General features: G+C 40.8%; 2 protein-coding genes across 5 annotated transcripts in view; both read right to left on the bottom strand.

Annotated features, from left to right (window-relative positions):
• Positions 1-1,988: 1,988 nt before the first annotated feature.
• Positions 1,989-26,380, bottom strand: LOC148896229 (myelin basic protein-like). 4 transcript variants are annotated; one of them, XM_088998915.1, is made up of 7 exons: positions 26,247-26,380; positions 11,653-11,757; positions 11,499-11,525; positions 11,032-11,061; positions 8,650-8,733; positions 8,522-8,540; positions 1,989-3,077 (listed from the first exon to the last, which is right to left on the bottom strand). In XM_088998915.1, exons 1-6 carry the CDS (start codon positions 26,364-26,366, stop codon positions 8,538-8,540), a joined length of 369 nt encoding a protein of 122 aa, XP_088855041.1. In that variant the 5' UTR covers positions 26,367-26,380; the 3' UTR covers positions 1,989-3,077; positions 8,522-8,537. The 4 variants fall into 4 exon arrangements, with proteins under 4 accessions (XP_088855041.1, XP_088855039.1, XP_088855042.1 ...); XM_088998913.1 differs by lacking the exon at positions 8,522-8,540; XM_088998916.1 differs by lacking the exon at positions 11,032-11,061.
• An 87-nt stretch (positions 26,381-26,467) lies between these two features.
• Positions 26,468-27,273, bottom strand: part of LOC148896228 (myelin basic protein-like) — a 41,683-nt gene continuing 40,877 nt past the window's right edge. The window contains exon 4 of the mRNA XM_088998912.1: positions 26,468-26,766. Within this exon, the coding sequence (XP_088855038.1) occupies positions 26,468-26,766 (299 nt within the window). The remainder of the gene's footprint in view (positions 26,767-27,273) is intronic.

The following is a 27,273-nucleotide window of genomic DNA, read 5'->3' as shown; positions in this document are numbered from 1 at the left end:
ATTGGTCGGCTGCCTGGTGATTTCTTCGGAGTGGCTGAGTGACACTACATTCACAGATTGTCTTGAAGTCGCGATCAACTGTCAGCCCATGCAGTCTGATTTCTTTCCAGTTTTATATTCATAGCATGATTACAGCAACCACCATGCCTTCTCTGTCACGAAGGTACAGTATTGAGTGCTTTTACAAACTTTTTTTCAAGATGACGCCCGAGTAGGCAGCCGTCTGCAAGTGTTCTCACAAGCCTTGCTTTTTTGTTTTATCACTTTATGTTGTACATCGTTTGGACTGGATGCGGATTGCTTTTCAGGATTTTTGGCCTCGACATTCATCAAGGATAAGAGTGCTGAGCGGTTGGAACACGAATATGCCAGCACTGTTTTTGATTTGGAAGGAATGTCGGTGCCATTTGACTGTAATTGTTGGACAGCTCTGGAGCAATTGTGCGCCTGTCATGGGCAGCATTTTCGCAGTCCCGCTTTGTTCAGCGGAAAGGTCTGTGCTGTTGGACAGTCAACGGATGGAGGGATGCATGGCTTGCTTGCCCGTGATGAGAAGTGTCGCACAGAGCGCCGATCTGTATGTGGAACTGTTGCGGCTTGGAATTGAAGCGGATTTACGTGAGGCAGGAGATGTGAGACAATTTATTTCAGTCAATGGATGCTACAGCTTCGTGTTTGCTTTCAAAACTTAGCTTGTAGCAGACGTGCTCATTCCACCATGATACCTCTGATCCACTGGTAGAAAGGAGGCTTTCATCCTCTCCTCTTTCATGTACAACTGCCTATGTGACAAATAGGGTGCAGAAAGAGTTTGGAATATATCTTGTGGCACCACTCCAAATAGGGTGCAGAAAGTGCATAAGATCGAATGGCTGTCTGTGTCCTTTGTGTTGTCACATTATTTTGTTTTTTTGTCTTGTACTTAAACATCAGAGTATATCTGGAAAATTAAGATTGCACAACTGTCCATGTTTTTTATGTTACTGTTGTGGTTATTATTTTGCTTTATGTTGACTATTATGAGAAGCGCTTTGTCCCAGCTGCAACTGTTGCGAAAACTCTATATAAGTTGGGATGTATTATATTGTATATTTTTCTTAACAGTGGAATCAAAATAAAATGAACATTCAGGGTAGACCTTGTCCTTTAAATTATATCTAAATCGGATGAAATATGTCGGAACTACAACAGTTTTATTGTGATTCAAATGTGTAAGTATTGGGTCAAATTAGTCGTCACAGATTAAACATTCATTCTTTAATAATTGGTTGAACGTGAATGAAAAACAATAAGCTATGACACAAAATAATGTGTTCTAATGTGAGCGCTCCACTGCCGGTTGCCATGGGATCTATCGCTCCTCTCCCAACACTTTTCAAATGCAGTGATTTTGGCAAATGACGCAAATAGTGAGTGCTTGCTGAATGCTTTTGTATTCAGCGGGTCAGCTGCTTCAGTGAACGTAGAATAGAAATGGATTTACATGAGTTTTTCCCCTTCTATTCAGTGATCCTCCATTCTACACGATGTGTTTCTATGCTTCACTCACCATAACATAAGAATACGTTTGGGACTATCGAGAGTAGTTCTTTTTAACAGAGTAGGAAACCACCAAATGTTTATTTTCCCAATTGCAGATACATACGTATCACTTTCATTAATGTTCATATAAAGCATGTGTCAAAGTCAAGGCCTAAGGGCCAAATCTGGCCCGCCACATCAAATCAAACATGTCAAGTGCCATGATGCCTGCTCAAGTCTTAACCAAAATTTCAAATTGTCGTATGTAAACCACAATAACATTCAAGTTTGTCTTCATATTTGAAAACTGGTTATTCATTTGTTGTGCTTTTTGTATGTAATATGTGGAGGGGATTCAACATCCTAATGGCTTCCCCAAATTTATAACGGCCCCCGATAGGAAAACGTAACTATGGCAAAGAATGAGGATGACACCCTTGATATAAAGCGTCACACTCTATGCAAGGTATGGGGGTTTCATATTTTTATTTTCATATAAGTGACTATTCAATTGTTAAAAATGACAGTGTTTTATAACTTTCATTCAGGGGCTGTTGCATGGGAAGTAGATTTACAGACATACATTGTAGATCAGTGCCACATTTTATGATTGCACGCACACGAAGACTTAATTCCATCTGTAATAAAGGCCAGTTTGCTTTTCCGTGACGTATTATTTGATTTCTGACATAGGAACAGAAGCACCACGGATGTTTTAACTCATGCAACCGGGAGCACCTTTGCTTGTTTTCAGTAATCCACAGAGTTGGTGTGAGCAGGCAAGAACAGAAGCTGAAGACAAGAAGACTAAAAAGAAACGTGCAAGGCAGTAACTGCACCTTCAAAGACGAGCGACGTACACCGAGGTGAAATTGCAATGTGCCGTTACAACGTATGGTACTTATTAGAAGTGACAAATTTACGTGTTGTTTCAATTCTCGTTATTATAGATGTCAATCTATAACCACAATCAGCCAAATGACAAACATGTAGATCACATTGAAGACATCACACCTATTGGTGTAAAACATTACAAACACTGTAATTGAAGTGTAGTTAATTGTGTCACAAAAATACAAAGTAATTTCCTTTTATGTGCACAGGGTGAGTGTAAAGGCAGACACAGCCATGATGGGAAAAGAGAGAAGGAGCTTGCCTGTCTCACAAGCAGCAGCTACAATAGGCAAGTTAAGAACTCATCAAAAGGGACATTCCCTCTCGTAATCCGGATCTGACTCTTCTCAACATTTTTTTTTGTCTGTATTGTGAAATCAAACAGGAACAAAAATCAAGCACTTTATACAGTCATGCCAAGTGTCAGCGGGTCATTTGGGATGCACTAGGGCGGCTTAGGGGGCTCCTTCCAGCCACAGAGGGTAAAGAGACAATCGGGCTGACAACCAGGATTTAGACATAATTATGTTATCGGAGTCAAAAGGTACATTTTCAAGGGCACAAATTTGTATTTTCTTCTTCTCCTTGCTTGCATTCCTGTTCTTGGCTTCAAATGGGTTGTTGGAAAATCAGCGCCTGGCTGGAGAAGAGCTGCGGCTTCCCTGTGCGACAGACAAGACATGAGTGAAGAGTGTGTGTGTGGGTGTAATAGGTTGACATCTTTTCAAACCCAACCTATAAACCTAACAGCTTTCCCGTTCAATTCCCCCCGACCCCCCCAAACAAAATTGCACGTCCACAAAGAGATCACACACTGTTTGCTTCACTCAGTGTGTGACAAGGGGTAAAAGTTGAGATTGTGGCAGTTGCAATATGACAATGCGACTGTTCGCAATGTTCTGAACATCTGACAGTTCCTGACTGAGCAAAGCTGCACAAATTCCCAGGTTCAAGGGGTCAGGCAGCTCACGGTAGGGAACATGCGACAAACATACCTGGGGAATGCCTCAAAGAGAACAACTTTCATTTGGGTTTGGAATATATCTTGTGGCACCACTCCTGGTACTTTTTGAGACGTACCTTGTAACTAAAAGGGAAAAAAAAACTGGTTGCAGGCTATTGCTGTCAAGTGAGGACAAGAGTGATCCAAATTTTCGATATATAAATACTGTACCGTGAATGCACTGTCATTATTTATGGATTTAACCAGTAAGAGACTTGCGAACATAAAAATGGCCATATTATGGAAGTGGGTTTTGTACCGGGTACATCTTTTTTTTTTGCTTCATTTTTTTAAACATGAGAGTCGCAAATTAACAGCTCCCAAGATTACACTTTTAATGTCAACACCACCACATGAATCAACATTGTTGCATGAACCTATCTTCCAGTTTCAATGGAAATTTGGCAGAGGTATGACCTCATCCACAAGCTTGACCCTCTCACATTTGGCTATCAAGGCTGCTTCGTTTTGATATTTTGGAACAAACATTTCGTATGCAGCAGGCATGTTCTTCCGTATGACAGTTTTTGTTCTTCAATGCTAAAAACACAAAGGCCAATCCTCACAACCGAATGACCAATTGTCTAAACATGGTAAATCTAGCCACCATTTGCAGAAACACATTCAACTCATTCACCGCAATTCACATTTATTGGGAAATTGAAAATATGACCCTAGAGCGCCATTCCCAAATGTTTTTCGGGCTTTATTTTTTCATTATTTGGTTGCCGATAAAGCACCTCTGGCAATGTTTTTTTTTCCTTTCTACAAGGGGCCAGCATTTCTCTTTTTTTCCGTGTTAGTACTTTGTTCCAGTTTCAGCTGTTGTTAAAGCCCTATATAAACCAATATGTATGTATCGCATTGTATTTTGGACAGCATTTCAAGCTCATATAACTTCAGACCCATATAATTTTAGAATTAACTTGTTTTTTCTGATGAAAGAAGAGAGTCTAAACTTCCTTATGTTGCATTGAATGTTTATGTAGTCCTAAAACTCAATATTCTGTGGGTCCTGCAATTTGAGTGACAATGACAAAAATCATGGCACTGGAGTGGACACATTTTTGCTCGTCTGGCAGTGAATGACTTAACCTGAAGACACAATTCACAAAACAATCATCTGTTCTCATTAATCTAAACACATTTTCCTTGCTAAAACACATGCTGCAAGAGAATTCCGCTCATAATCACAAATGACAGCTCATGTGGTGCCAACTGATTACCACAGTCGGCAATATTTGAACTTTATGAACATACTGGCATCATTCATTACATGCAACGACTCAAAACTGAAGACACCTTTTGCTAATGCTGTCTCCACATGCCGACAAGAAAGTTTAGAGAGCACAGTTTGTTGAAGATTCCTACACAGTGGTTGAAGGCAGAGTCAGGGGAAGAGAAATTTGACTTACAGAAGGGAAAGGAGCAGGCCATGGGAGGAAAGAAACAGGCTAACAAGGAAAAGAAGTTCACATCAGTGGAGGAAGAGGATCAGAGAGAGAAGGCCCAGGATCAAGAGCAAGACAACCTTGCACCATCAGCAGGCTCAGGAAGATCAGAGACAAAGTCTCTGCCGATAATGCCAACTTTGAGCCCATTGATGTCAGGTTATGCTCAACAGACACACTTGGTTGACGTCAAAAGATGCAGATGAAACAGGTCCACAGAGTTCCTTTTTGTGCGTGACACAATTTGGCCAACATTACAAGTACATGCAGGCATACAGTATATGATCTTTTGGAACAATGTTCGCTTCCACAGAACAAATCAAATCAGAGAGTAGGTCACCAGCAACAGCAACCAGCCTATCAACGTCTGTCTACCAGGCTACTCCCTTTGGCTGAAACCCAATAGAGCATTTTTTTCTCATCGTGGAGATGAAAGATTTATGTCAGAAAACCATACATTTCATAGAACCTCTGAAGGGTAATGGAACTGGCCCTGCGTTGACATCCCAGTGGAGTCCTTCATAGGATGTAGTCAATATTCCAGGGTGTTGTTCTCACAGTGCCTTGCAAGAGAGAATATAACCTGCAATGTGGATAAAGTGATGTGGTTTGATGCAGCTCAGAGACATGATGCTGCACAAACTAACTGTAAAGTTTGTAAACATTTGCAATGGTGGTACGGAAAGAAAGAACCTTCTCACAACTTCAGCTACTCTTATGGTGTGACAGCTTGAGTTTGAGAAACTTTTGGGAAATGTGTTTGAGCATTTGAGGGAAAACTGTAACATGAGTAAATACATTAAGTATGACGTGAAGAGGCTAATGGATGGAATGATATATTTTTTAAGATGGACATTGGTGATGAGATCACAAGGAACATTTAAATAGTAAGTAAAACCAAGCGAGGGGCGGGGAAGCCTACTAACCCAATTCCAATCAAATTGAGCTTTTGTGATAAACATTAATTCATCCTTCTATTCATCCATTGTTTGAGCCGCATATGCTGAAAAGGGATGTCAAGACAACAGTATCGTTTGTGAATGAAGGTCAAACCTGTATTAAATTGAATACACTACAAGGACTATATTGAATGTTCTGATATGCTTTATTGTTATCACCTAATGCTCATTAACTTTGAATATTATGGCTGCAACACGTCGCAAAAAAGTTGGGACAGGTGGCAAAAATACTGACAAAGTTGAGGAATGCTCATTAACCACCTGATTGGAACAGCCCTCAAGTGAACAAGCCGGCCTGGGAACAGTTGGATGTGATGATTGGGTATAAAAGGAGCTTCTCAGAATTGCTCAGTCAAGCACAAGCAACCCTACCGAAAACCAATGTCATTCAACACAGTTCAATTTAAAACTTGACGATGTAAAGCAAAAGCTATTTTTTAACAACATAGAAAATGACACTCTGACGAAGGCGGAAGTATACGCAGAAACATGTCAGGTATTTGAACACCTATAATACACTGTCTGTAAGTAAATAATCTGCTTTAAATCAAAAAAATATTGATATATATATATTGAAAATGCCAGTGACTTCTCTGGACCTACACTCATATAAGAGAGACTGATGCAAATTGGGTCAGTGTTCTGTGGTCTGACCAGTCCACAATTTACAAAAACAATGTGGAATGTATCCTCCGGGACAGAGAGGATACAGACCAAACCGACGGCTTTGGACACAGTTCAGAAGTTCAAGTTCAAAAGCCAGCATCTGTGATGGCATGGTGTTCTGTTATTGCCAACGTTATTGACAACTTTGACATCTGTGAAGGCACCATGAAAGATGTACAAATGAAGTACAGATAAGTTTTGGAGAACCATATCCTGCCATCCTAGCACTGCTTTTTCCATGGATGCCCCTTCTTACTTCAGTAAGGAAATGCCAAAACACATTCTGTTACAAAAATGTGGCTTTGTAGGAAAAGAAACTGGCCTGCCTGCAGTCCAGACCTGTCCCCCAATGAAAACGTATGGCATAATATGAAGCTTAAAATATGACAATGGAGACCCCGGCGTGTTGAACAGCAGAATTCCTTTCTTCCCAAATGTTTATAAATGTTGTTTAGTAAAAATATGATGTTGCACAGTGGTAAACACGACTCTGCCTCTGCTGCTTTTCAACCCGTTAAAGCAATGAAATTCAAAGTTAATAATTATTTGCTAAAGAAAAAATCTCTGAACATGAACTACCCCGTCTTTGTTGTCTATGCATTTAAATATAACTTGAACACAATTGGAAAATAATGTTCTTTTTATATTGTTTTACACAACGTTCCAACTTTATTGGAATTGTGTGTGTAGAAAGAAGTCGAAACACGAGCTTGTTATTAAGACTCCGGCCTCAGAATTTGAACTCTTTTTTTTGAAAAGTATTTTGTTTGTATTTTAACACTGGTAAAATATGAAGAATAGTAAAAGGGAGAAGGAACTGCTAGTCACGAACGTCAATGTTCTTCTAATAAACTTGGCGTACTTGTTTTTTTATGTTTTCCACTCTGCAATGACAGGGGCAGCGAGCTTGTTAGTGTGGAAAGCAAATGTGTGATGTCCAAGGAAAACCTTTTATAGCACCTTAAACATGGATAGCAAGTGAGGTTACAGCTTTTCAACTCGGATTTTGTTGTTAATGCTTCAGCTTGGATACTCTGTTTATATTGCTTTAGTTTAGACTCTCTTATACCTTTCCCACTGAGTGCTCCCCCCTGCCCCAAGAAAAGTATATGGATGGTTTGGAAAGATCATCAATAATTTCCATAAACTAAAGGGTAATTACATTTCACTCTTGTCCGTGTGCTTAAAGTAGAACAAGAGTGGCTGACTAATTAACATTCAACCCACTCCTGATTCCCAAAGAGAATTGTGTGAAAAGTGGTTTTATCAAACAACAACTTGCATGAAATTGTGTACATATAGTGTTAAATACTTTTGTGCTCGTTGCCATGGGGTAATCTGCGAATGGTTACACATACACCCTTGTGCAAATTAATTGCACCACCCTGTTATTTTGGCATAAAATTGATTGTTTACATTTTTGACAACTTAAATTATTAAAATATACATTTTAGTAAGAAGTATGTCCTCCCTTGTTCTTTATCACTTCAGCAATGCGTTTTGGCACGGAATCGGCCAGATTTTGACAGTTGTTGATGATGGAAGGGCCTGTACCAGGTCTTAATTATAGCACAAATTAGGGCTTTTTTGTTGTGCATTCTTTCTCACGCAGACAAATCTTTATTATTGACCAAAAATGTTGCCGATTTCTTGATTAGATTTGTTGGTGTGTTCCTTTAGCGTTATAATTGCAGCGTGTTTCCATGGTGTTGTATCCATCTTGTTGAAGAAGAACTGTCAAGATCACAGGGTGGTGCAATTAATTTGCACAAGAGTGCAAGCCAAAATAGAGAAATGACCTTGATTATAAAGCGTAATCGTGTAAAATAAGTGCCCACAGTTGTCAGCCCTGTCATGAGAAGTGAGTGAGTGGCGTCAGGGGCATTAGAGATGCACTTGCACAAAGCTCGACTCATACATTTTGTATGCTGTTGCATTTGTGGGACTAAAAAGCTGCCATAGGCTTGATGAGATGAGGATGTTTTCTGAACTTTTCAACCTCGAACCCAAACAAGTCATTTACTCACATTTCTGTTGTTATCATCACTGAGATAGAAACAAAAGGATAGAAATCCAAATTTCGCCATTTTAACTTGTGAGGACATGTAAGAATTTCGAAACAATTAAAAAATGTATTTCATTCATATTTCATTACCATTTGGAAGATCCTTGTCAGCGTGCCTTTGCCATCTCCTCCACTGGACCTCTTGGTTTTAGCAGACTGCGACTTCTGGTCACCCTGTGGAGCAAAAAATTCAGTTGCGTAGATCAGAATGAAGTCGTTTTGTGAGCGTCCATAAAAAAATAAATTCAGACCACTTGAGAAGGTGAGTCAATAAGACATATGAGCTATCAGAAAAATGGTGTGAAGAACGTTAACAGATGACGTGGGTAGAGATTGTGAGGTGTTAAACAATGAAACATTTGTGGACATCCATCCATTTTATAAAGACCGCTCTACACCATTACAATATTGAAGGATTCAGCTGATATTGGCTGACAGGTAAGTGACACCAATGACACGTCGTGGTGTGTTGTTGAGGCTTTTATTCTGGACCAAACACTGATCAGAAGCACTTTAGTACCTTGACAATGTCAAGGTACGAAATTGTAATCGATTATGTCCATTATCCTCATGTTGTAGCATGTTTCTCGGCTGTGAATCTTTTAGCCTTTTTTCTGTTCAGTCATTTCTGTCCAATTCAGCTTCAACGTGTTGCAATTTACCAGTGTTTCTCAATTATTTGTTGTCATGCCCCCTGGAAGAAAGCGAATATAAATAGTATCATTTGTTTATACATTTTTTCGAAGTACACCCCTTGCAAAACACTATTTCCTTATTACCATAGAAGAAAAGTTAAAAAAAGTAATATGGGCCAGCTTACAACAAAAAATAGCTTTATTAACTATAACAGAATAGTGCATCTGAAGTTCTAAAATAGAATGAAGTCCCTAATTAAACTATATACATGTTTTGATTAACCATGACAAACAACTGAAAATACTGAATACTGAAAAATTAAATTACATAACATCAATAGATGACATTGCAGTCAAAATTGATCGTCATCATTAACTCAGGAGCAAAATATATTTTTAAAAATGGCCCCACTGTTTGAGAAGCACTACTCTATTCTAAATGGAATTTTCCAGAGGATATGCAAAATATTTTCGTCTTTTTGTAATTTATCACCATGCACAATTATCCTTTTTTGATTATGATTTTTTTTTTACAAGTAATATTAAGAGGTAGACTATGTCCAAAATGCACACCACTGGGACATGCATCTACACATGAATCAATTCTCATTCACATCTATTGACTACCAAGATTCTACAGTAAACCGGCCTGACTCAAAACTGTCCCTATACAATTTCACCAGAAAAAAAGAAAAGATCCAACACATGGGATTTTGATTTGATTTTAGTGGAATTACTATGTCTTCTTGTGACAACGGACACACTGACCGCGAGCAGACACAGAGCAAGGCATATCAAGAAAGAAAAACGATACTAATCAGCTCAAGGTAGTCTGTTCTCTGTTGTCTTAACGGCCTTTTTTTGTTTTCATTTCCTGACACCATATTAAGGTTAACGTGATTCATTTGGAAAACATTTCACTGCAGAGCTTTTTGCAAAAAACACGCCACCTAAAAGAGGCTTGATCTCATAATTTGAATATGCAACATTCTTAGGGTTCACCACAATGCTGAGAATCAAGTCACATTCCCTTGCCATAACTTTGCGACTGTCAAGGGACACTGTGATTTATTATTTAGTGTTACAAAGTCATTCAAACATGAAATAAATGAGTAGGCTTCACTCTTTACTCCGTGATAACTTGTCTCAGCTTAACGTGCAACCTCAACGGTCTGTCTGTACCTATAAAGTATCGTGAAATCAGAATTATTAAATTCTCTCTTCCATTAGATGGCAGAAAATTCACAATTATCAAGGACACATACAGTATATCTACTCTGTGCGTATACTGTGAAATAAATAAAAAAAAGACCCCTATGTTTAACTTGTCAAATGGCTTCGATGTCAAATGGTCCCTCGTCATTCCACACAGCTGTGATGAGAGTTGGGGTAGAGGAAGGGGGTTGATGTCATTTCCTTTGATGGATTATCAGTATTAAGCCAGCTGACATTTTATTCGATTGGCATGTCAGATCAATAGTAAAATGTCTCATGATCAACACGTGAGAAAATTGCAGTTTCAAGTAGGTTTAACTAACATATATGACCACATCCATCGTAATGATTAGCCTCTTTCACAGCTATTTACGATGGACATTTATCACACACACAAACAAACTTGCATGCAATTACATGTATGCCGTTAAATGCGTGCAGATGGTGAAGATCATTACAGTAATATTAGTAAGAATAACAGACAGAAAGTCAATGAGGCAGATTGGCTGAAGTAGTCGATGTAGACTCAAGGAAAACATCAGGAGTAAAGACTTTGATAGAGACCTTGCCTGGCAATGAGCCATGACACCATTATGATTTTTGGCATTGTCAAAGCACCTACCAGGCCTATCTTCGCTGCTAGTCCTCTCCACTGGACATATCCAGAAACAAGAAACAGGGACAGGAAAGGAAGTAAAAGGGAGAAGGAACTGTTAGAATTGCCAGTCTCTCTGAGGGGAGGGATGTAACAGGCTCATGCGGGGTGGATGAGAAAGTACAACGTGAGAAGTGGTAGAAGAAAAGGATAGCAAAGACAAGGCTAACATTAAAACGTTCACACTATGACAGATAAAAGACAGGAAACACTTTCCCCCCAACGATGCCATCTGTTTCACTGTCTCGACGATATTTTAAGATTTAATTATTGCCATCAAAGGTCATTTTTGGTATTTTTTCAACTTAATGTGCACATGTTGAACTTTCAAGTTTGCAATTCAAATGACATGCTAATTCTCATTTTTACATCACACACATTTGGTGCCAGTGCATTCACCCCTGTGTGCCATATGTGATGTTATGAACACTCACCCTTGACTTTGGGGGTGCGGGAGAAACCTAAGAGAGAGAGAGATTTAATGGCAGAAAAGGAAGAGTTTGAACAATGTTTGCTAAATTGCATACAAAGTAGTTGTGAAGAGATTATTTGGCTCCGCAAAGTTGTTCAGAGCAGCACTTCACTCACAATGGTGCGGAAGAAGTGAATAACCGCGTTCTCCGGCCCCCTCTTACGGGGGGATGTAGAAGAAGCTTTCTGGGTGGTGGGAGAGAGGGCACCGCGGAAGGACCCCTAAGAAGAAACAAAAATATAAAAGGGACAGCATTTTAAACATAGATTCAAAAGTAGATTACATCATGACCTCACCTTTTTGGCATCTTATTCTATTTGCTTGCAGCATACCAGCTAAAATGTTACTTCACTGTTTACTTTGAACTTTGGGTTCCACCTATTGAGGCAAGGCAACAGATCTCTGAGACCATCTGGGTTTATATTAGAAGTATAGACTGACAGCAGAATGTTCAAATTTATTCAAGATTTTATTGGGATCAAGTGTCTTCACATCTTTGTTCTCGAATATGTTCAGAATTATCGGCAGCTGTTTGATGCTCGTGCGTGTGTGTGTGTGTGTGTGTGTGTGAGTGTGTGTGTGTGTGTGTGTGTGTGTGTGTGTGTGTGTGTGTGTGTGTGTGTGTGTGTGTGTGTGTGTGTGTGTGTGTGTGTGCGCGCGCTCACATTTTGTAAAGAACTAATCCAAGGACGTTTTCTTTCGCAGGCTTCTGACAATGTTTTGAAAATGTCCAAGACAAACATCAGTATAGTATGCGATTGCACAGTGAACATCGCACATCATTGCACAAAATAACAGTTTCTTAACAACCGCAATGACATATGACAATTTTGGCCAGCCAGACAGCATATTGCTCTCGCACAGTTATCGACTGCGTGATGGCACTGGCGGGGTTAGTGTCCACCGACGCCGAGGCACGTATGCGTCGGCGCTCGGGCGCGCGCGACCCTTGCGATGTGAACGGGGGAAGGGTCCACCGACGCTGGCCAGGCCGAAAGCCGAGTCGGGTGAGCCGTTGGCGCTCAGTCGCGCGGGATCGCCGCGAGGAGAACGCCGTGTCAGGCCCACGGCCGGCGCCTCTTTGAGACAGTTCGTTCTGCTTCGCGGCGAGGTGGTGGGTTGGGCGCGTCGGCGCCGCAGACGGCCGCTGGATCTGGCCGCACGTCGGCGTGGAGAGCGGACTAAGGCAGGCGAGAGGGCAATCAGTAGAACACCGGCGACCCAGATCCACGCTCGCCGCCCCCTGTGGCGTCCGAATCAGATTGTTTGTAAGTCACTTAGCACAGTCTCTATTCAACATTTTGAATGGATTTCGACTCAAGACCAATTTGACTTATGAGGGTCGTAAGTCAATCAGTCGTAAGTCGAAATCCATTCAATATGGCTGATGCGAGGTTTATACTACAGAATGGTATACAATGTCAATCTGTTGTTTTTAAAGAACGTTTTCTATTGAATACTATTACGTCTGTGTAAGCTCTCAGTCGTACAGGAGTGGTCCGTCGATGAAAAGGTTTCTTCAGCCGTCATCTGTACTTCTTTGAAGGTGTCGGACGTTTCACTTCTTGTCCAAGAAACTTTGTCAGCAAACTAAAGTATTACTGGTAGTTTAGGCCCTATATATATATCCCTACTGTCCAGACATGGCGGTGCCGGACTCTGCTATGATAGGTCCCTGCTCTCAGGTTGGGGCGAGCAGAGGACTACTCCCTGCAGCTGATCCACTGATAGTTCCTGCTGACTAGTTAGTTAGAAGAAGCGAAACGTCCGACACCTTCAAAGAAGTACAGATGACGGCTGAAGAAACCTTTTCATCGATATTATATACTATTATATATACTATATATATATATATATATATATATATTCTATTGAATACTATTCTATCTATCTATTATATATGCTATCATATAACTGCTTGCAGTTCAATAAAAAATCATAACTTTTAATGTCATTTTTATCATTTTATGACCTATTTCATTCGTTCTGCTGACCCAAATACGCACAGTTTCCAACACGTGCGCTGTTGAAAAATCGCTCTCCCTGCGAACAGAGAAGCCAGAAGAGGTCGCCCAGTACACACACTCGGACATAGGCAAACGCTGAAGGAAAAAATTCTCAAAGAGGTCGTGGCGGCGTGGGCCCGACGCGGCGTTCTCGTCACGCCGATCCCACGCGCCCGAGCGCCGACGGCCGACCTGCCTTGGCTGTCGCCCTGGCTGGCGTCATGGGACCCTCGACCCGAGCGCCGATGCCCACCCGCCTCGGCGTCGGTGGACCCCCCCCCCCTGCCGGTGCCATGTTTGCCAATGTTTCTGAAAGACTACAAAGAGTTTTTTGGCAACACAAAACTCCTAATTATTTCGAACCGATAAACACTTTAAGAAAAAATTAGTGCATCCAAAAGGCTGCCAAATGAAAAACAAAGTAATGTAGTTTATTCAATACCTTGTAAGAATGAAAATTGTAAAGAGCAGTAGCGAAAGAACACAGATGGTTTGAAAGGGCAGTAAAAGAAGCGATTTTCATAAAACAACTAAATCCTTCATTAAACCGGTTTGGTGGGGTGAGGTTCAATTTGGATCGTTCATACAATAGCCTGCTTAGGCAACATAGGTTGAGTAATACTGATGAGGTGATACCGGTCGAAGTGGGGCAATCAGGCCAGTCGTTAGTTAGAACGATAGGAACTATCAGTGGAGCAGCTGCAGGGAGTAGTCCTCTGCTCCACCCAACCTGAGAGCAGGGACCTATCATAGCAGAGTCCGGCACCGCCATGTCTGGACAGTCGGGATATATATATATATATATATATATATATATATATATATATATATATATATATATATATATATATATATATATAGGGCCTCAACTACCAGTAAGACTTTAGTTTGCTAATGAAATTTCTTGGATAAGAAGCGAAACGTACGACACCTTCAAAGAGGTACAGATGACGGCTGAAGAAACCCTTATCATCGATGGACCACTCCTGTACGACTGAGAGCTTACAGAGACGTTAACATGAGTGGTTTTCCGTTCCTCATGATTGGTAAAAATCCAGCCAAACGATCAGAATGATCTTGTCCATACGCAAAGCTGCTGCGAGCTAGCCTGCACACTACTCATTAGCTTCCACACTTGCTATTTGCTGTCTCTTGCAGAAGTAGATTGATGCTAACGTTAGCATGGGGCTTGTCAAAGTGACACTGACATTCTACCGTTTCATTGATGGTATTGTTTCATTGCAAATTCGAATCAAAACCTTTTCTCTCCACAAAGGCGAATCCTTCGGTCCATTCAAACCTGAAGTGTACGATACTCATCTTTTTTTTTTTTACTCATGCATGGGGCTTATTTAAAAGGGGGTGTTTCAACATGATGCAATCAGTCATCATGCAATCAAAATTGCGCTTTTCCGCCAACTGCAGCCCAAACAGCAAATGAGCAGCGAAAAAGCGAGAATAGGTATTTAGTTTTATCGGCGAGCCAGATGCAATCATCAAAAGAGCCATATATGGCTTGCGACGAATAGGTTCCCGACCCCTGGTTGAAATTGTTCATGTCTCGAGGAAAGAAGCTGTTTAATTTTAATTTCGTGCACATGGATCGGTGGCGCCTGCCTGAGGGAAGTACAGTAAAGTCTCGTTATATCGATATCGGATATATCGATAGTCCCGGTTATATCGATACTATTTCTATGCACGCACGGAGAAAATTACATGCAAACAGGGTTGGATATATCGATAGTCCCGGTTATATCGATATTTTTTCGGACTCCCTTGGATATCGATATAACGAGACTTTACTGTAACTGGAAAAGGTGGTGGGCAGGGTGCAGAGGGTTCAGTAGGTCCAACAAGACACCCTACAAAGCACCCATGTCATGCTCCAACAAAAAACAATCTGCGCCCGCCACAAACATAGCTTACTCTGGAGGGCGAATCCGATTGGCAATAAGAAGAATGAGCAACTTCAGGGTTTTGTGTGAGTGTGTGTGTGTGTGTGTGTTTATGTGCATGCACATGTGAGCGTGTGTGTGTGCGTGTGCGTGTGCGTGTGCGTGTGTGTGTGTGTGTGTGTGTGTGTGTGTGTGTGTGTGTATGCGTGTGTGTGTTTATGTGCATGCACGTGTGAGCGTGTGTGTGTGCGTGTGTGTGTGTGTGTGTGTGTGTGTGTGTGTGTGTGTGTGTGTTTATGTGCAAGCACATGTGTGGTTTATGTGTGCACTTGGGGTCTTGAAAGCATTGGACAAAACATGTGCATGGCAACACATAAAAGCTGAAATCTGATTGAAGAGAGAAATATCACAATTAACCCACAAAGGACCACGATGATGAATTATCTAGCAAAATGTTATCAAATTGATGTCACATTTCACTTATCACGTCAATCATCAATGAGACTGCAACATCTTGGAAATCGTTGTGGTATACCTTTACTTCTGGGTTTATCATATAAAACATAGGCTTGTTTGTCAATGTGATCCTTCATCACAAAAAAATCAATGTGTAGCTACACAGATTCAGAATCAGAAAACCTTTATTCGTCCCACAATAGGGAAATTTGCAGTCCACAGAAGCAATTTGAAAGGTGATGGCATGGGGGGGAAAGAATAGAAAACAAGATATTCTAAGCATAACAAAATAAAAATGTCAACCGTATACGGTGCAAATATAAATGTGCAAAACCGTTTCATAAAAACTGTACATAGTGAAAGTATCAAGAAGGGCATATTGATATATTGCATCAAACCATATTTACAAGTATCTAGTTTTTTGATCATTGAGAGATTAACAGCAAAAACACACACACACACACACACACACACACACACACACACACACACACACACACCTACACAAACACGCACGCACACACACAGAGTGAGAGAAAGAGATGTCTGCCGACGGAAAATTTTGCCTGTTGCTCTCTATATCCATCTGTCGTTTCATGGACTGTATGCCTGTGTGTCCATGATGGGGGATGATTTGATCGATGAATGATTTTGCTGGTTGACACGTGCTTTTATTGGTCATACACACATATTCACACACGCACACATGCGTACGTGCACGCGCACATGTGAATTCATGCAGTTCAGCAAAGTGCACATGTACATAAAGAGTCCAAAATATATTTCGAGTAAATAAGTTAACCAGGTGAGTTTTTAGCTTGGGCTTGGTAATTTTACAAGTAGCGTGTGGAGACTCTCTTAAGGTGGTAGTATTAGCATTGTATTCACTATCAATATTGATTTTGATGCTTTGACATAACCATTGTCCATGCCTTGCATCAAGTGACTTAGCCTTTCAGTTGATGTGTGAGCTAAAAAAACATCTAAATCATGATGGTCATGACTGTTATTACCTCAAACAACATTTGGTCTCAGGAAGTTAGTTAATTATGGCAACATAACTAATGAATCTCATCAAGGAATGCAAGGAAGAAATGATCAATTGGTAGAGCATCATCATTATAAAGGCCACGCGAGAGAACAATAACTCATTTTTTTCACGCAGGCTGTTTGTTTGTGAACTATCCTTTTCTTTGACCTCATTAATGGAACACTAATGCTTGTGATTAGATGTGGCGGGTGGAACAAAGACACGGGTGATCAGACCACACATTTGGAGATTATAATGGTTTGTAAAGGGCTTTTGATGTGCGTTCTCATCATGTATTTGTTTGCATGGTGCATCCACCTTCTTGTTGAAGTATTGCCAGTGACCTCTATTAGCGCCTCTTATTTAAACCTTATTTTGTTCTCACATGTAGCGTTGTGGGGGTTGTGTATGATGGGAACTTGAGGAAATAAAATGAGGGATAGAGAACAACCTGTGCACATGTGGCCATGTGCTCAGTACAAAAAAAAAGAAAATGTGGCGTCTTCGGTGTTGATGGAGCATGTCGGACTGCTCATGTTGCTTTCTGAAAAAAAAGTACTGTATTTGTTTTTTTTCCCTCATTTTGAAGATGGTCTGTATTCATATGCCAAGGGAATACTAGAGAAGACACACTTTCTGAACAAAATATAGTACCGTGGAACCTCGGTTTTTGAACGACTCACAGTTCGAACAAATCGGAGCCCGAACAAAATATTCGAGAAATTCTTGCTTCGTAGTTCGAACAACAATCGGATTTCGAACGCCGGTAAGACACGTGAGTGTGTACGCGAGGGTGGGATGCTGAGCGGCGTACGGGCGTATCGCTCACTTCGTGACCAACTGTTGTCGCTTGCGGACGTGCTGAGTTTTAGCCCCTAATCGTGCCTCCAAAGAAAGTAAGTGCTGCTGCAAGTAAAAAAAGAAAAGTAGTGCGTACAACTATTGTATTTAAGAAAGAAATAATAGCAAAATATGAAGGAGGTGTGCGAGTGTCTGATCTGGCTAGGGCAGGGGTGCTCACACGTATTTCAGCAAGGGAGCTACTTTTCAAATGACCAAGTCAAAATGATCGACTCATTATATTTATTGAGAAATATAGTGAAGATTATTGCAATTTATGTTGATTTATATCCGCATATGTTGCACAACATAATTATGTCAATTGTTTGCCATTACCCGAGTTCACTCTGATAACTGGCAGACGAGACAACCGCACTTGAAAATGTCATTGTGAAAAAAAAGTAATCCTCTCATTCCGTATGAAAGTGATGTTTTTTCTTCTTACTTGGTCCAGCTCTTCCACTTTTTTATACTCTATCTTACGTTTAAGGGGAAAAACTGAACGGAAAATTAGGATGTAACTAACGACATCCTTGTTCACTTTGCAACGAAGGGGCGTTGTTTAAGCTCGCAGTGAGTCTCTCAATGAGATGTCATTTGATTGGTTCTCAGGTGTATCAATCAAATGAAGGGATGGCTGATTGGCTGACGTCGAGTTTTTTTCAAAAGAACTCCACTTGATTTGTTAAGCGTCAGTTCCTGACAATGTCACATCACCTTGTCTTGCGATCTACCGATAGTACCATGGAGATCGATTGGTCGATCACGATCGACGTATTGAGCACCCCTGGTAGGGAATACAGCATGGCGAAATCTACGTTCAGTACGATATTAAAGATTAAGGAGGCTGTGAAATCTAGTGATGTGGCTATGGGAGTGAGAGCAAGTATCATTGGATAAATATTTTAAGAGAAAAAAACATCCTGTAGCCGAGTCATCCGTAGCAAAAAGATTTGAACGTGTGAGCACCCCTCAGACAGAAGAGCTCCCCGAAGTTTTTATGGAAGGGGACTCTCCTTCCAAACAATAAATGTCCTTCCTCCGTCCACCTGCGCCTTCTGCTGACCACCACAAAGGTAAAAAATCCTATTCATAATTCTTTTCTTTACGAACGTACAATTAGCCTAGGTTACACTTATGTACATGTTATTTGTGTCTTTGCCATTTTGCTTAACATTTCCTGAGATATACATTGCTTTTTATGTGTTGATCAGCATTTTAATGTGCAATTTCATGCGTAAAATAATGGATAAACTCCCTGAACAGAACCCAGTTACCATCACAGCGGCAGATATACAAGGAAGAGTCTCAGGTATTAAAAACTGGACGGCACCAAGCCCGGATATGGTCCACACCTACTGGCTAAAGAAACTCACAGCTCTCCACGAGCGCCTAGCAGCACAGATGAACCAGTTTCTGATGGTTGGGACTCACCCAGGATGGCTAACCAAAGGGCGAACAATCCTGATCATGAAGGATTTCTAAAAGGGTGCAGTTCCTTCCAACTACCGGCCAATAACCTGTCACTCCACAACATGGAAGCTCATGTCAGGCATCATTGCGGCTAAGATAAGTGGACACATGGATCAATACATGAGTAAAGCACCGAAAGGCATTAGTAGAGATACTAGAGGTGCCAAACATTAGGTGGTGGTTGACAGAACAGTCGCACAAGACTGCAGGTCCCGACACACACACACACATATACATATATATATATATATAGCGTTGTGGCTGCGTTGACAGATGTGCTCAACAATCAGCATGCCTCATTTATCTTAACAGACAATATTACAGCATTGCACAAAATGAGGATATAAAATAACTGTTTCTTCACAAACGCGTACGACAATTTTGGCCAGCCAAGCGCGTGATGGTGTTGCATACCGCACCTGTCACAATGGTACTGGCGGGAGGGAGTGTCCACTGACGCCGAGGCGGGTGGGCGTCAGCGCTCGGGCTGAGGGTCCGCGGACGCTGGCCAGGGCGAAAGCCAAGGCGGGTCGGCCGTCGGCCCTCGGGCTCTGCGCGACAAGAACGAAGTCCGAGCGTGTGTGTTGGGCGACCTCTTCTGGCTTCTCAACAGTGCGTATGCGTGGGCAACCGTGCATATTTGAGTCAGCAGAATGACAGTAATAAAAATGGATAATACGAAATATAAAATGATAAAAATGACACTAAAAGTTATAAGATTTATAATTGAACTGTAAGCAGTTTGGTACATCATAGTATTCAATAGAAAACGTTCTTTAAAAACAACAGTGTATACTATTCTGTCGTATAAACCACGCGTCGGCCATTTTGAATGCTTTTCGATTTATAGCACGGCAGCTTCACAGTGCAGAGGTCGTCAGTTCGAGTCCCGCCCCGGCCTCCCTGTGTGTAGTTTGCATGTTCTCCCAGGAATTTCCCCGGTCCTCTGGTTTCCTCCCACATTCCCAAAACATGCACGGCAGGCTGATTGAACACTCAAAATTGTCCGTAAGTGTGAGCGTGAGAGCGCACGGTTGTTTGTCTCTTTGTGCCCTGCGATTGGCTGGCAAACAATTCAGGGTGTCCCCCACCACTGCAGTCATCCAATTCATAGCTTTGACAGCCACGTTGCCAGAAGGTTGGCCAAATTATTGCGTTCATGTTCTACGTTGTTTGACAAAGTAAAATTGACACGTTGTTGTTTTTTTTTGGGAGAAAATGGGCTCACAAAATGCATTCTGCCAAAAAAATGCCATTAACTATTTCGCATTCAGCATAAAGGTCCAGTTGCATTGTTGTGTTAAAGAAAGGGCAAGCTAATGATCGGAAGTGGTTCCCCCTGAGGTTGGAGGCCACTATGAGGTCACATGATCAATCACTTCATAAAACATGATACCGAATTCAGCACCGTGAGCCCATGAATACGAATTCACCAAATTCATTGCTGGCTTTCGCTGGATTCCATTCTTTGTGTTTTAAGCGCAACAATGACACATTTCGAAGAGACTGACAATCATTCTTCCGCTTGCTCAGTTCTGATAACTCAGACATCGGCAACCCGCGGCTCCGGAGCCGCATGTTGCTCTTTCACCCCACTGCTGCGGCTCCCTGCGGCTTTAGAAAATAAATGAGTATTTAATTCAATGTATATTATTTTAGTTCGTTCGTTTTTAAAATGTAATTCTAAATTTGAAGATTATGGTGATTATAAATAATACAAAATAAAACGTATTCATTTTTTTTTGGTCGCTCATAATATACGTCACAACCATCGACAGTGGACGTACATCCGGTCACAACCGCCAAATTGCGCAAGAAAGAAAACAGAACGTTTAAGGATACGTGGGCAGATTCGTTCGCCTTAAAAACAGACATCGCTCACACCTGACAGACGACAGCTTACAGTCCTAATGTTAAGCAGATTCCTTACTTACAGACAGTGTATTGTCGGTGTTCAAATACCTGACATGTTTCGGCGACTACTTCCGCCTTCGTCAGAGTGTCACGGATGAATTTAGTACAACGAAAAGCTTACAGTCCTGTGTGAAGATGAAGGTAACGTTATACAGCCCTGATGTGCAGAGGCTGTGCGCTGAGGCGCAGGAGCAGAAATCACATTAACCAGGTGATAAATATTGTATTTGCCATTTTGCAAATATTCTTTTTTTTTTTCAAATAGACACTGAGTATTATATTTGAAAGTAATCTTCAACCCAACGTCTTTTTTTAGTTTAAAATATTTTTGTTGTGTGCAGAAATGTAATTTCGCTTCTCTGTAACAGTTCATTGATTCATAAATGCAACAACTAGTTTGTTTATGCATATATAAAGGTAAAAAACGATGATGAAAAGATGCAGTGTTGTCTTCATTTTAAATGTCAAACGGATTTTGTGGCTCCCAGTGTTTTCTTTTCAGTGGGGAATGGGTCCAAATGGCTCTTTGAGTCGTAAAGGTTGCCGACCCCTGTGATAACTATACAGTATTTACAAGGACTGTACATTAAAAGTAATATGTATGGCTGAGGATATATTTACAGAATATATGAAACAACTCAACCAAATTGCTACTAATACCTCGACAAGAGTCTCAGTTCTGTCCACTGGTATTATGTCACTCATAGAATATACTTTATAACAGCTGTGTTTGTGTACACATCCATGCATACTACATATGACGTGAACCTTCAAATTCTGCATTGGTGCCTGATAATAATCAGAGCTGTTCCAGCCAACTGTTCCTTGACAAAAGCAGTGTCATTAAATTGAGGTTACTGTACAACGGGGTGATAAATGCTCGTTTCTCAAACTGTTACATTCAGAATTCTGGTTCAACCTCTAACTTTCAAATGTTTGGTCTAGAGATTAAATAAGAAAAATGATGAAACAGAGTCTGATTTTTGAAAAAAAAAAAAAAAAAAAAAAAAAAAAAAAAAATAGCTCCCAAATGAGATGAAGCAGGTGTGTTTTTCATGACCAGGAACAGAATGTTTTTTTGCATTGACTTAATTGAGTTAGCCTTCAATGACAACCAAAGGATCGCAACATTTTATGTATGAATACACACAATGTATGAATAGACTTGGAATATGTTGTTTTCAAAGGTAGAAATCAAACCAATTGGCTGTTATAAGTATTTTCACACCCCTGCAGTTACTGAAGTAATGTAAAGCATAGTTACTGTCAACACATTTCATGCTCAGACACGGAAAAATAAGTAGAGTACAGTGATGGCAAATTGTAAAGTTACTTAAAAGTAGAGCAACACATTTTATCTAGTCAGTTGTGATGACAAGTAAAAAGAATTGCGTTTAACTTTTCTTTAAGCTTCGACAAAGGCTGATGTGACAGCCAACACCGTCAGCCCGGTATGGATTTTTCCTTCAAACCACCACCCCAAAAAAAGACAATTCTCTGGCCCCCCAAAAAAAAAAATCAACCAATAAGAAGACAAGATGAATGTAACAGCGCTAAGGTAAAAGTTATAAGTTAGGACGATAACGTTTAAACATAATAAGAACAACACTCAAGACAAGCAGGCCGCAAAATAAAACCAAAAACAGTGTTTTATGTTGTTTAATATTTTTAATCAACCAATAATACAACAGCTGAGAACAGGTTGAGGCAAGGAATGGTTCACAGGTCCCAGTTAAAAGTTCAGCATAATCAAATACAGTACAAGTATCCATTGGAAAGATGAAACTCAAAAGTCAAAGACGTCAACCTGAGGTAAGCGACTGGTGAGAGGCAGAGAATGTCCCCTGCTCTCTCTTCTATCCAAGACACAGGATCCATGTCTGATATAATGTCTTTGTGCAGTAATTCTACCTGTATAAATTACATTAAAAAAAATGTTTCTTGATGCTGAATTCCAAATGGGAACAAAATATGTCAGAAAATGTTGATTCCCATTGGCTTGAGGCAATAGAGGTGAGCCAACTGCAGCTTTGTTTCTTGAGATATTAACACTAACTATATACAGTATAGGCAATCAAGAGAAACTACATAGATCTCTCTCTCACACACACAGATACACATACACACGCATATCGATGAGAAGATTTCTTCAGCCGTCATCTGTACTTTTTTGAAGGTGTCGGACGTTTCGCTTCTTATGCTTCTTCAGCTGACTAAAGTCTTACTGGTAGTATCGGCCCTATATATATATATATATATATATATATATATATATATATATATATATATATATATATATATATATATATATATATATATATATATATATATATATATCCCTAATCCAGGCATGGTGGCGCCGGACACTGCAATGATAGGTCCCTACTCTCAGGTTGGGGGGAGCAGAGGACCACTCCCTGTGGCCCCACTGATTGTTCCTACATTCCAGACTAACGACTGGCCTGTTGGCCCCACTCCCTCCGGTATCAGCCCATCAGCATTACTAATGTTGCCTAACCTGTGTTGCCTAAGCACGCTATTGTATGAACGATCCAAATTGAACCTCACCCCACCAGACCGGTTTAATGAAGGATTTAGTTGTTTTATGAGAATAGCTTCTTTTACTACCCTTTCAAACCATCTATGTTCTTTCGCTAAGATTTTAACCTCATTGTCGTCAAATGAGTGGTTGCTAGCTTTTAGGTTCAAATGTACTGCCGATTGAGGTCCACTAGTATTATCCCTGCGATGTTGATAAAGTCTTTTTTTGAGAATTTGTTGAGTCTCCCCAATGTACTGCTCTTTACAATTTTCATTCTTACAATGTATTGAATAAACTAAATTACTTTGTTTTTCATTTGGCAGCCTATCTTTTGGATGCACTAATTTTTGCCTGTTTATCGGTTTGAAATAAGTACGAATTTTGTGTTGCCAAAGGACTCTGTCGTTTTTCAGAAACTCCTGCAATGTAAGGTACGGCTACTCCTCTCCTTTTTGTATCTTGAGAATTGTTGGTTTCATTCCCTATTCGTTCCTTTTGGACATACACACGCATATATATATATATGTAATAATTGTAATTGTATAATTAGACACGGAATGTAATGTTACATACTATTTTTGTAATACAAAATAGTATGCTCCGTATCATGAGATTGAAAAAACAAACAAAAGAGTCCGATGAACAAAAATGGACAGAGAATATTTGTAGCAATTGTGTCATAATTCCTGTCCTGTCAATATTCCAGAATGACATCACACTATGTGCAAGTGAAGATGCACACTTTTTTATGATCTCGTTGCTATTATCTCACCAAAACATATGTACTGACTAGCTGTAGGGACTAGTGGGGAGAAATAATTGAACAATGGGGAACAGTTTGTGGCACTGTTTGTCCATGGTAAAGTAATGGATTTGGATTGAAAAGAACATGTAAGCAATGCTAAGTTTCACGAGGCCAATATCTGCCTCCTCTTTCTGACCAAACTACCAGTGGCTTTAGATTCAGCTTCTGTGTGTCATAGACAGGGAGACATTTGTGAGTCAAGTTTAGAAATGGACACGAGTTGATGGCATTAACAAATGTATCAACACAGATAGCCATTGAACTACACCCATTTTTGCCTTTTACTCAATGACCTGCATCATAACTATGCAACTGACTAGATGAAAAGGTTTCTTTAGCTGTCATCTGTACTTGTTTGAAGGTGTCGGACGTTTCGCTTCTCATCCACGTCCGACACCTTCAAAGAAGTCCAGATGGCGGCTGAAGAAACCTTTTCATCGATGGACCACTCCTGTACGACTGAGAGCTTACACAGACGGATGCAACTGAGTGCAAAATCCTGAGTCAAATACGGTTAGGTATAAAAGTATTTGGAAAAATATTATTGATAGGTCCTCTGTTTCGCGTTGTCTGGACTGACAACAACTCAGGGTTCGATCAGCATGCAACGACTTGAGTGTGCAAGTAAAACCCATGCTGGTAAATGAAGTGTTTGGCTGTTTTTTGTTTCATTTCATGTCCATGTCAAACGTGACCGCTCAAGGTGGCTTCTCACACAGCAAATGTGGCAAATATGTATTGATTTATTTTTGTCGAGGGTCATTAGAAGTTGCAAAAGATGGCAAACACGGCAAAGTTTAGATTGACAGAGTTTTAATTGCCACAGTGTTTTTCTTGTAAATCGCTGTCTGCAAACGTTAAAACTGTTTATGAACATCTGTCAAAAGTTTTTTCTAACCTTTCACGCAACCATGAACAAAGGTAAACCTTCCTCGCTCGGTGAGGTAAGGAACTGAATTGAAGGAACAACAGCAAGACTAATAAAGGCAAATCCAATCCAATCCAAAGGCAGGTTATTGAAAGCACTGTCCAAATATTTCTGAATGTTAACTATGTTTTGAAGGTGATGGTAGCACATTGTTGCGGTCTCGGAAAAAGCCACGCTACATCTAATCGGGTGTTTGTCATTCCATCCTGAATTCAACACAAAGTACAAGGTTTGCTGATTTGCTTTTATTGGACTGCAACCCTATGCTTCTCAGTTATATCAAAGCTATTCCTTTTATTTTTCACTTGGGCTTCAACGGTCACCAAGGATGAAAGATAAAATACCCAATGTTATATTTAGGATAACTTTAGTCTTTCACAATCATTTTAGGAAATCCCAGATCAAAATCCAGATCGTAATATGTTTAAACAAAGGAGAGAGAGGCATCGCACTGGTATCACCTGTACAACATGAATTAAAATGCAGTCAAAAAAAACCCACACACATTTCAGTATAATTGAAACAAAAGCACGAGAATATCGAAACATACTGCGTCAACAGCTGTAAATCAGGCTGTGACCGTAAAACAGTCAAACATGACACCCCAGCCCAAATTAGTTGTATGAAAACTCATAGCCCAAAGACACAACTGACGACGAAACTTAAACATCAAAGCCCATGCAGATAATTTTATTTGTCCCAAATAATTTTGAGATGTGTTAAAGACCCAGGAGACAAAGTCAACTGTCTCTGGAAGAGAACCATCTGATTGAATTGAGATAGCGGAGAAGTTTTCACTTCAACTATCTCTGGCCCCTCACCTTGCTCTTCTTCTTTTTGTCCGCTCCGAAGAATTTTCCAATCTGATCCAGAACGCCAGGATTCTTCTTCCTGCGGCCCAACCCGAAGGCGGCCTGTGCAGAGCTGCTCGCCGATGCCATGCTTGTGAGAGTCGTAATTAGTGGTGGAGTTGCCAAAAGTGAGGGTTACGTCTCTCTTACGGCAGAGTATGAGATGGAAGCGGGAGGAAAGCAAGGCTAGCCTAGTCTAGGTCCTGTTCGGGGCTCTCCGACCCGCACTCCGAAGCCGCTCTGCTGTCCTCCTGGATAGTCTGCAGCTCGTCCGATTCAGAGGGTCTGTCTTTGAAGGTGTTGTCCTCTCGGCCCGGGGCATCTCGGGAGAAGAGGCGGGCCAGGTGGGGGCGCGGTATGGTGGCATCGGGGTCAGCTGTGCTGGCCGAGGTCCAGGCCGAGCGGGGGCCCTCAGCGCCTGTGGAGTCAGTCACCGCCGGCTTCTCGGAGATGCAGCCATTGTTCTTGATTGCATCTCTCTCACCCGTTGCTGCAAAGGAACAACAGGGGTCAGTCATGGGCTCGGGCCTGCATGGCACGCAGCACGCTGCACCAACACAATGGGTTCTTTTGACCACACTGCGCCCTTCCTGCCGCTGGCTTAAAAGGTCCAAAAACATTGGCATTTGAACCAGAATGAACTTTGACTGATCTGCTCGATTTTTCCACATAATTAAATCATTGTAAATATCAGACAAAGATAACCCGGGTAAGCATGAAATGACGTTTTTAAACTGTAATTTTATACAAGGGGGTAAAATACATTCTAAGTTATTTGGCCTGGTGTAAACTACTGGGCCACCCTCACTGACCACAGCCAAGCCAAATTATTTCTTGTGCCATTCAATCAATTACTGAACCTGTCTCACAAAGTGAAGTTGCCAAACGATCCCAATATGCTGCAAGAAACAAATTCAAGAACATATGACAAATAAAGTAATGGACATTTATCAGAGTGGAAATGGCTAAAAACCCATTCCTTAAGCTTCAGGACTCA

Source organism: Hippocampus bargibanti, linkage group LG06 (assembly GCF_051943395.1).
Source record: "Hippocampus bargibanti isolate YZ-2025 linkage group LG06, ASM5194339v1, whole genome shotgun sequence".
NCBI lineage: Eukaryota > Metazoa > Chordata > Actinopteri > Syngnathiformes > Syngnathidae > Hippocampus > Hippocampus bargibanti.
The sequence above is the reverse complement of the archived record's forward strand: the minus strand, read 5'-3'. Positions and strand labels throughout refer to the sequence as shown.

Coding starts and splice junctions, on each gene's coding strand:
- LOC148896229 (XM_088998913.1), bottom strand. CDS start 26,366: ATGGCATCGGCGAGCAGCTCTGCACAGGCCGCCTTCGGGTTGGGCCGC. Junction 11,758..26,246: donor ACAAAAAGAAGAAGAGCAAG/GTGAGGGGCCAG, acceptor GTTTCTTCTTAG/GGGTCCTTCCGCGGTGCCCT. Junction 11,062..11,498: donor CCGCACCCCCAAAGTCAAGG/GTGAGTGTTCAT, acceptor GGATATGTCCAG/TGGAGAGGACTAGCAGCGAA.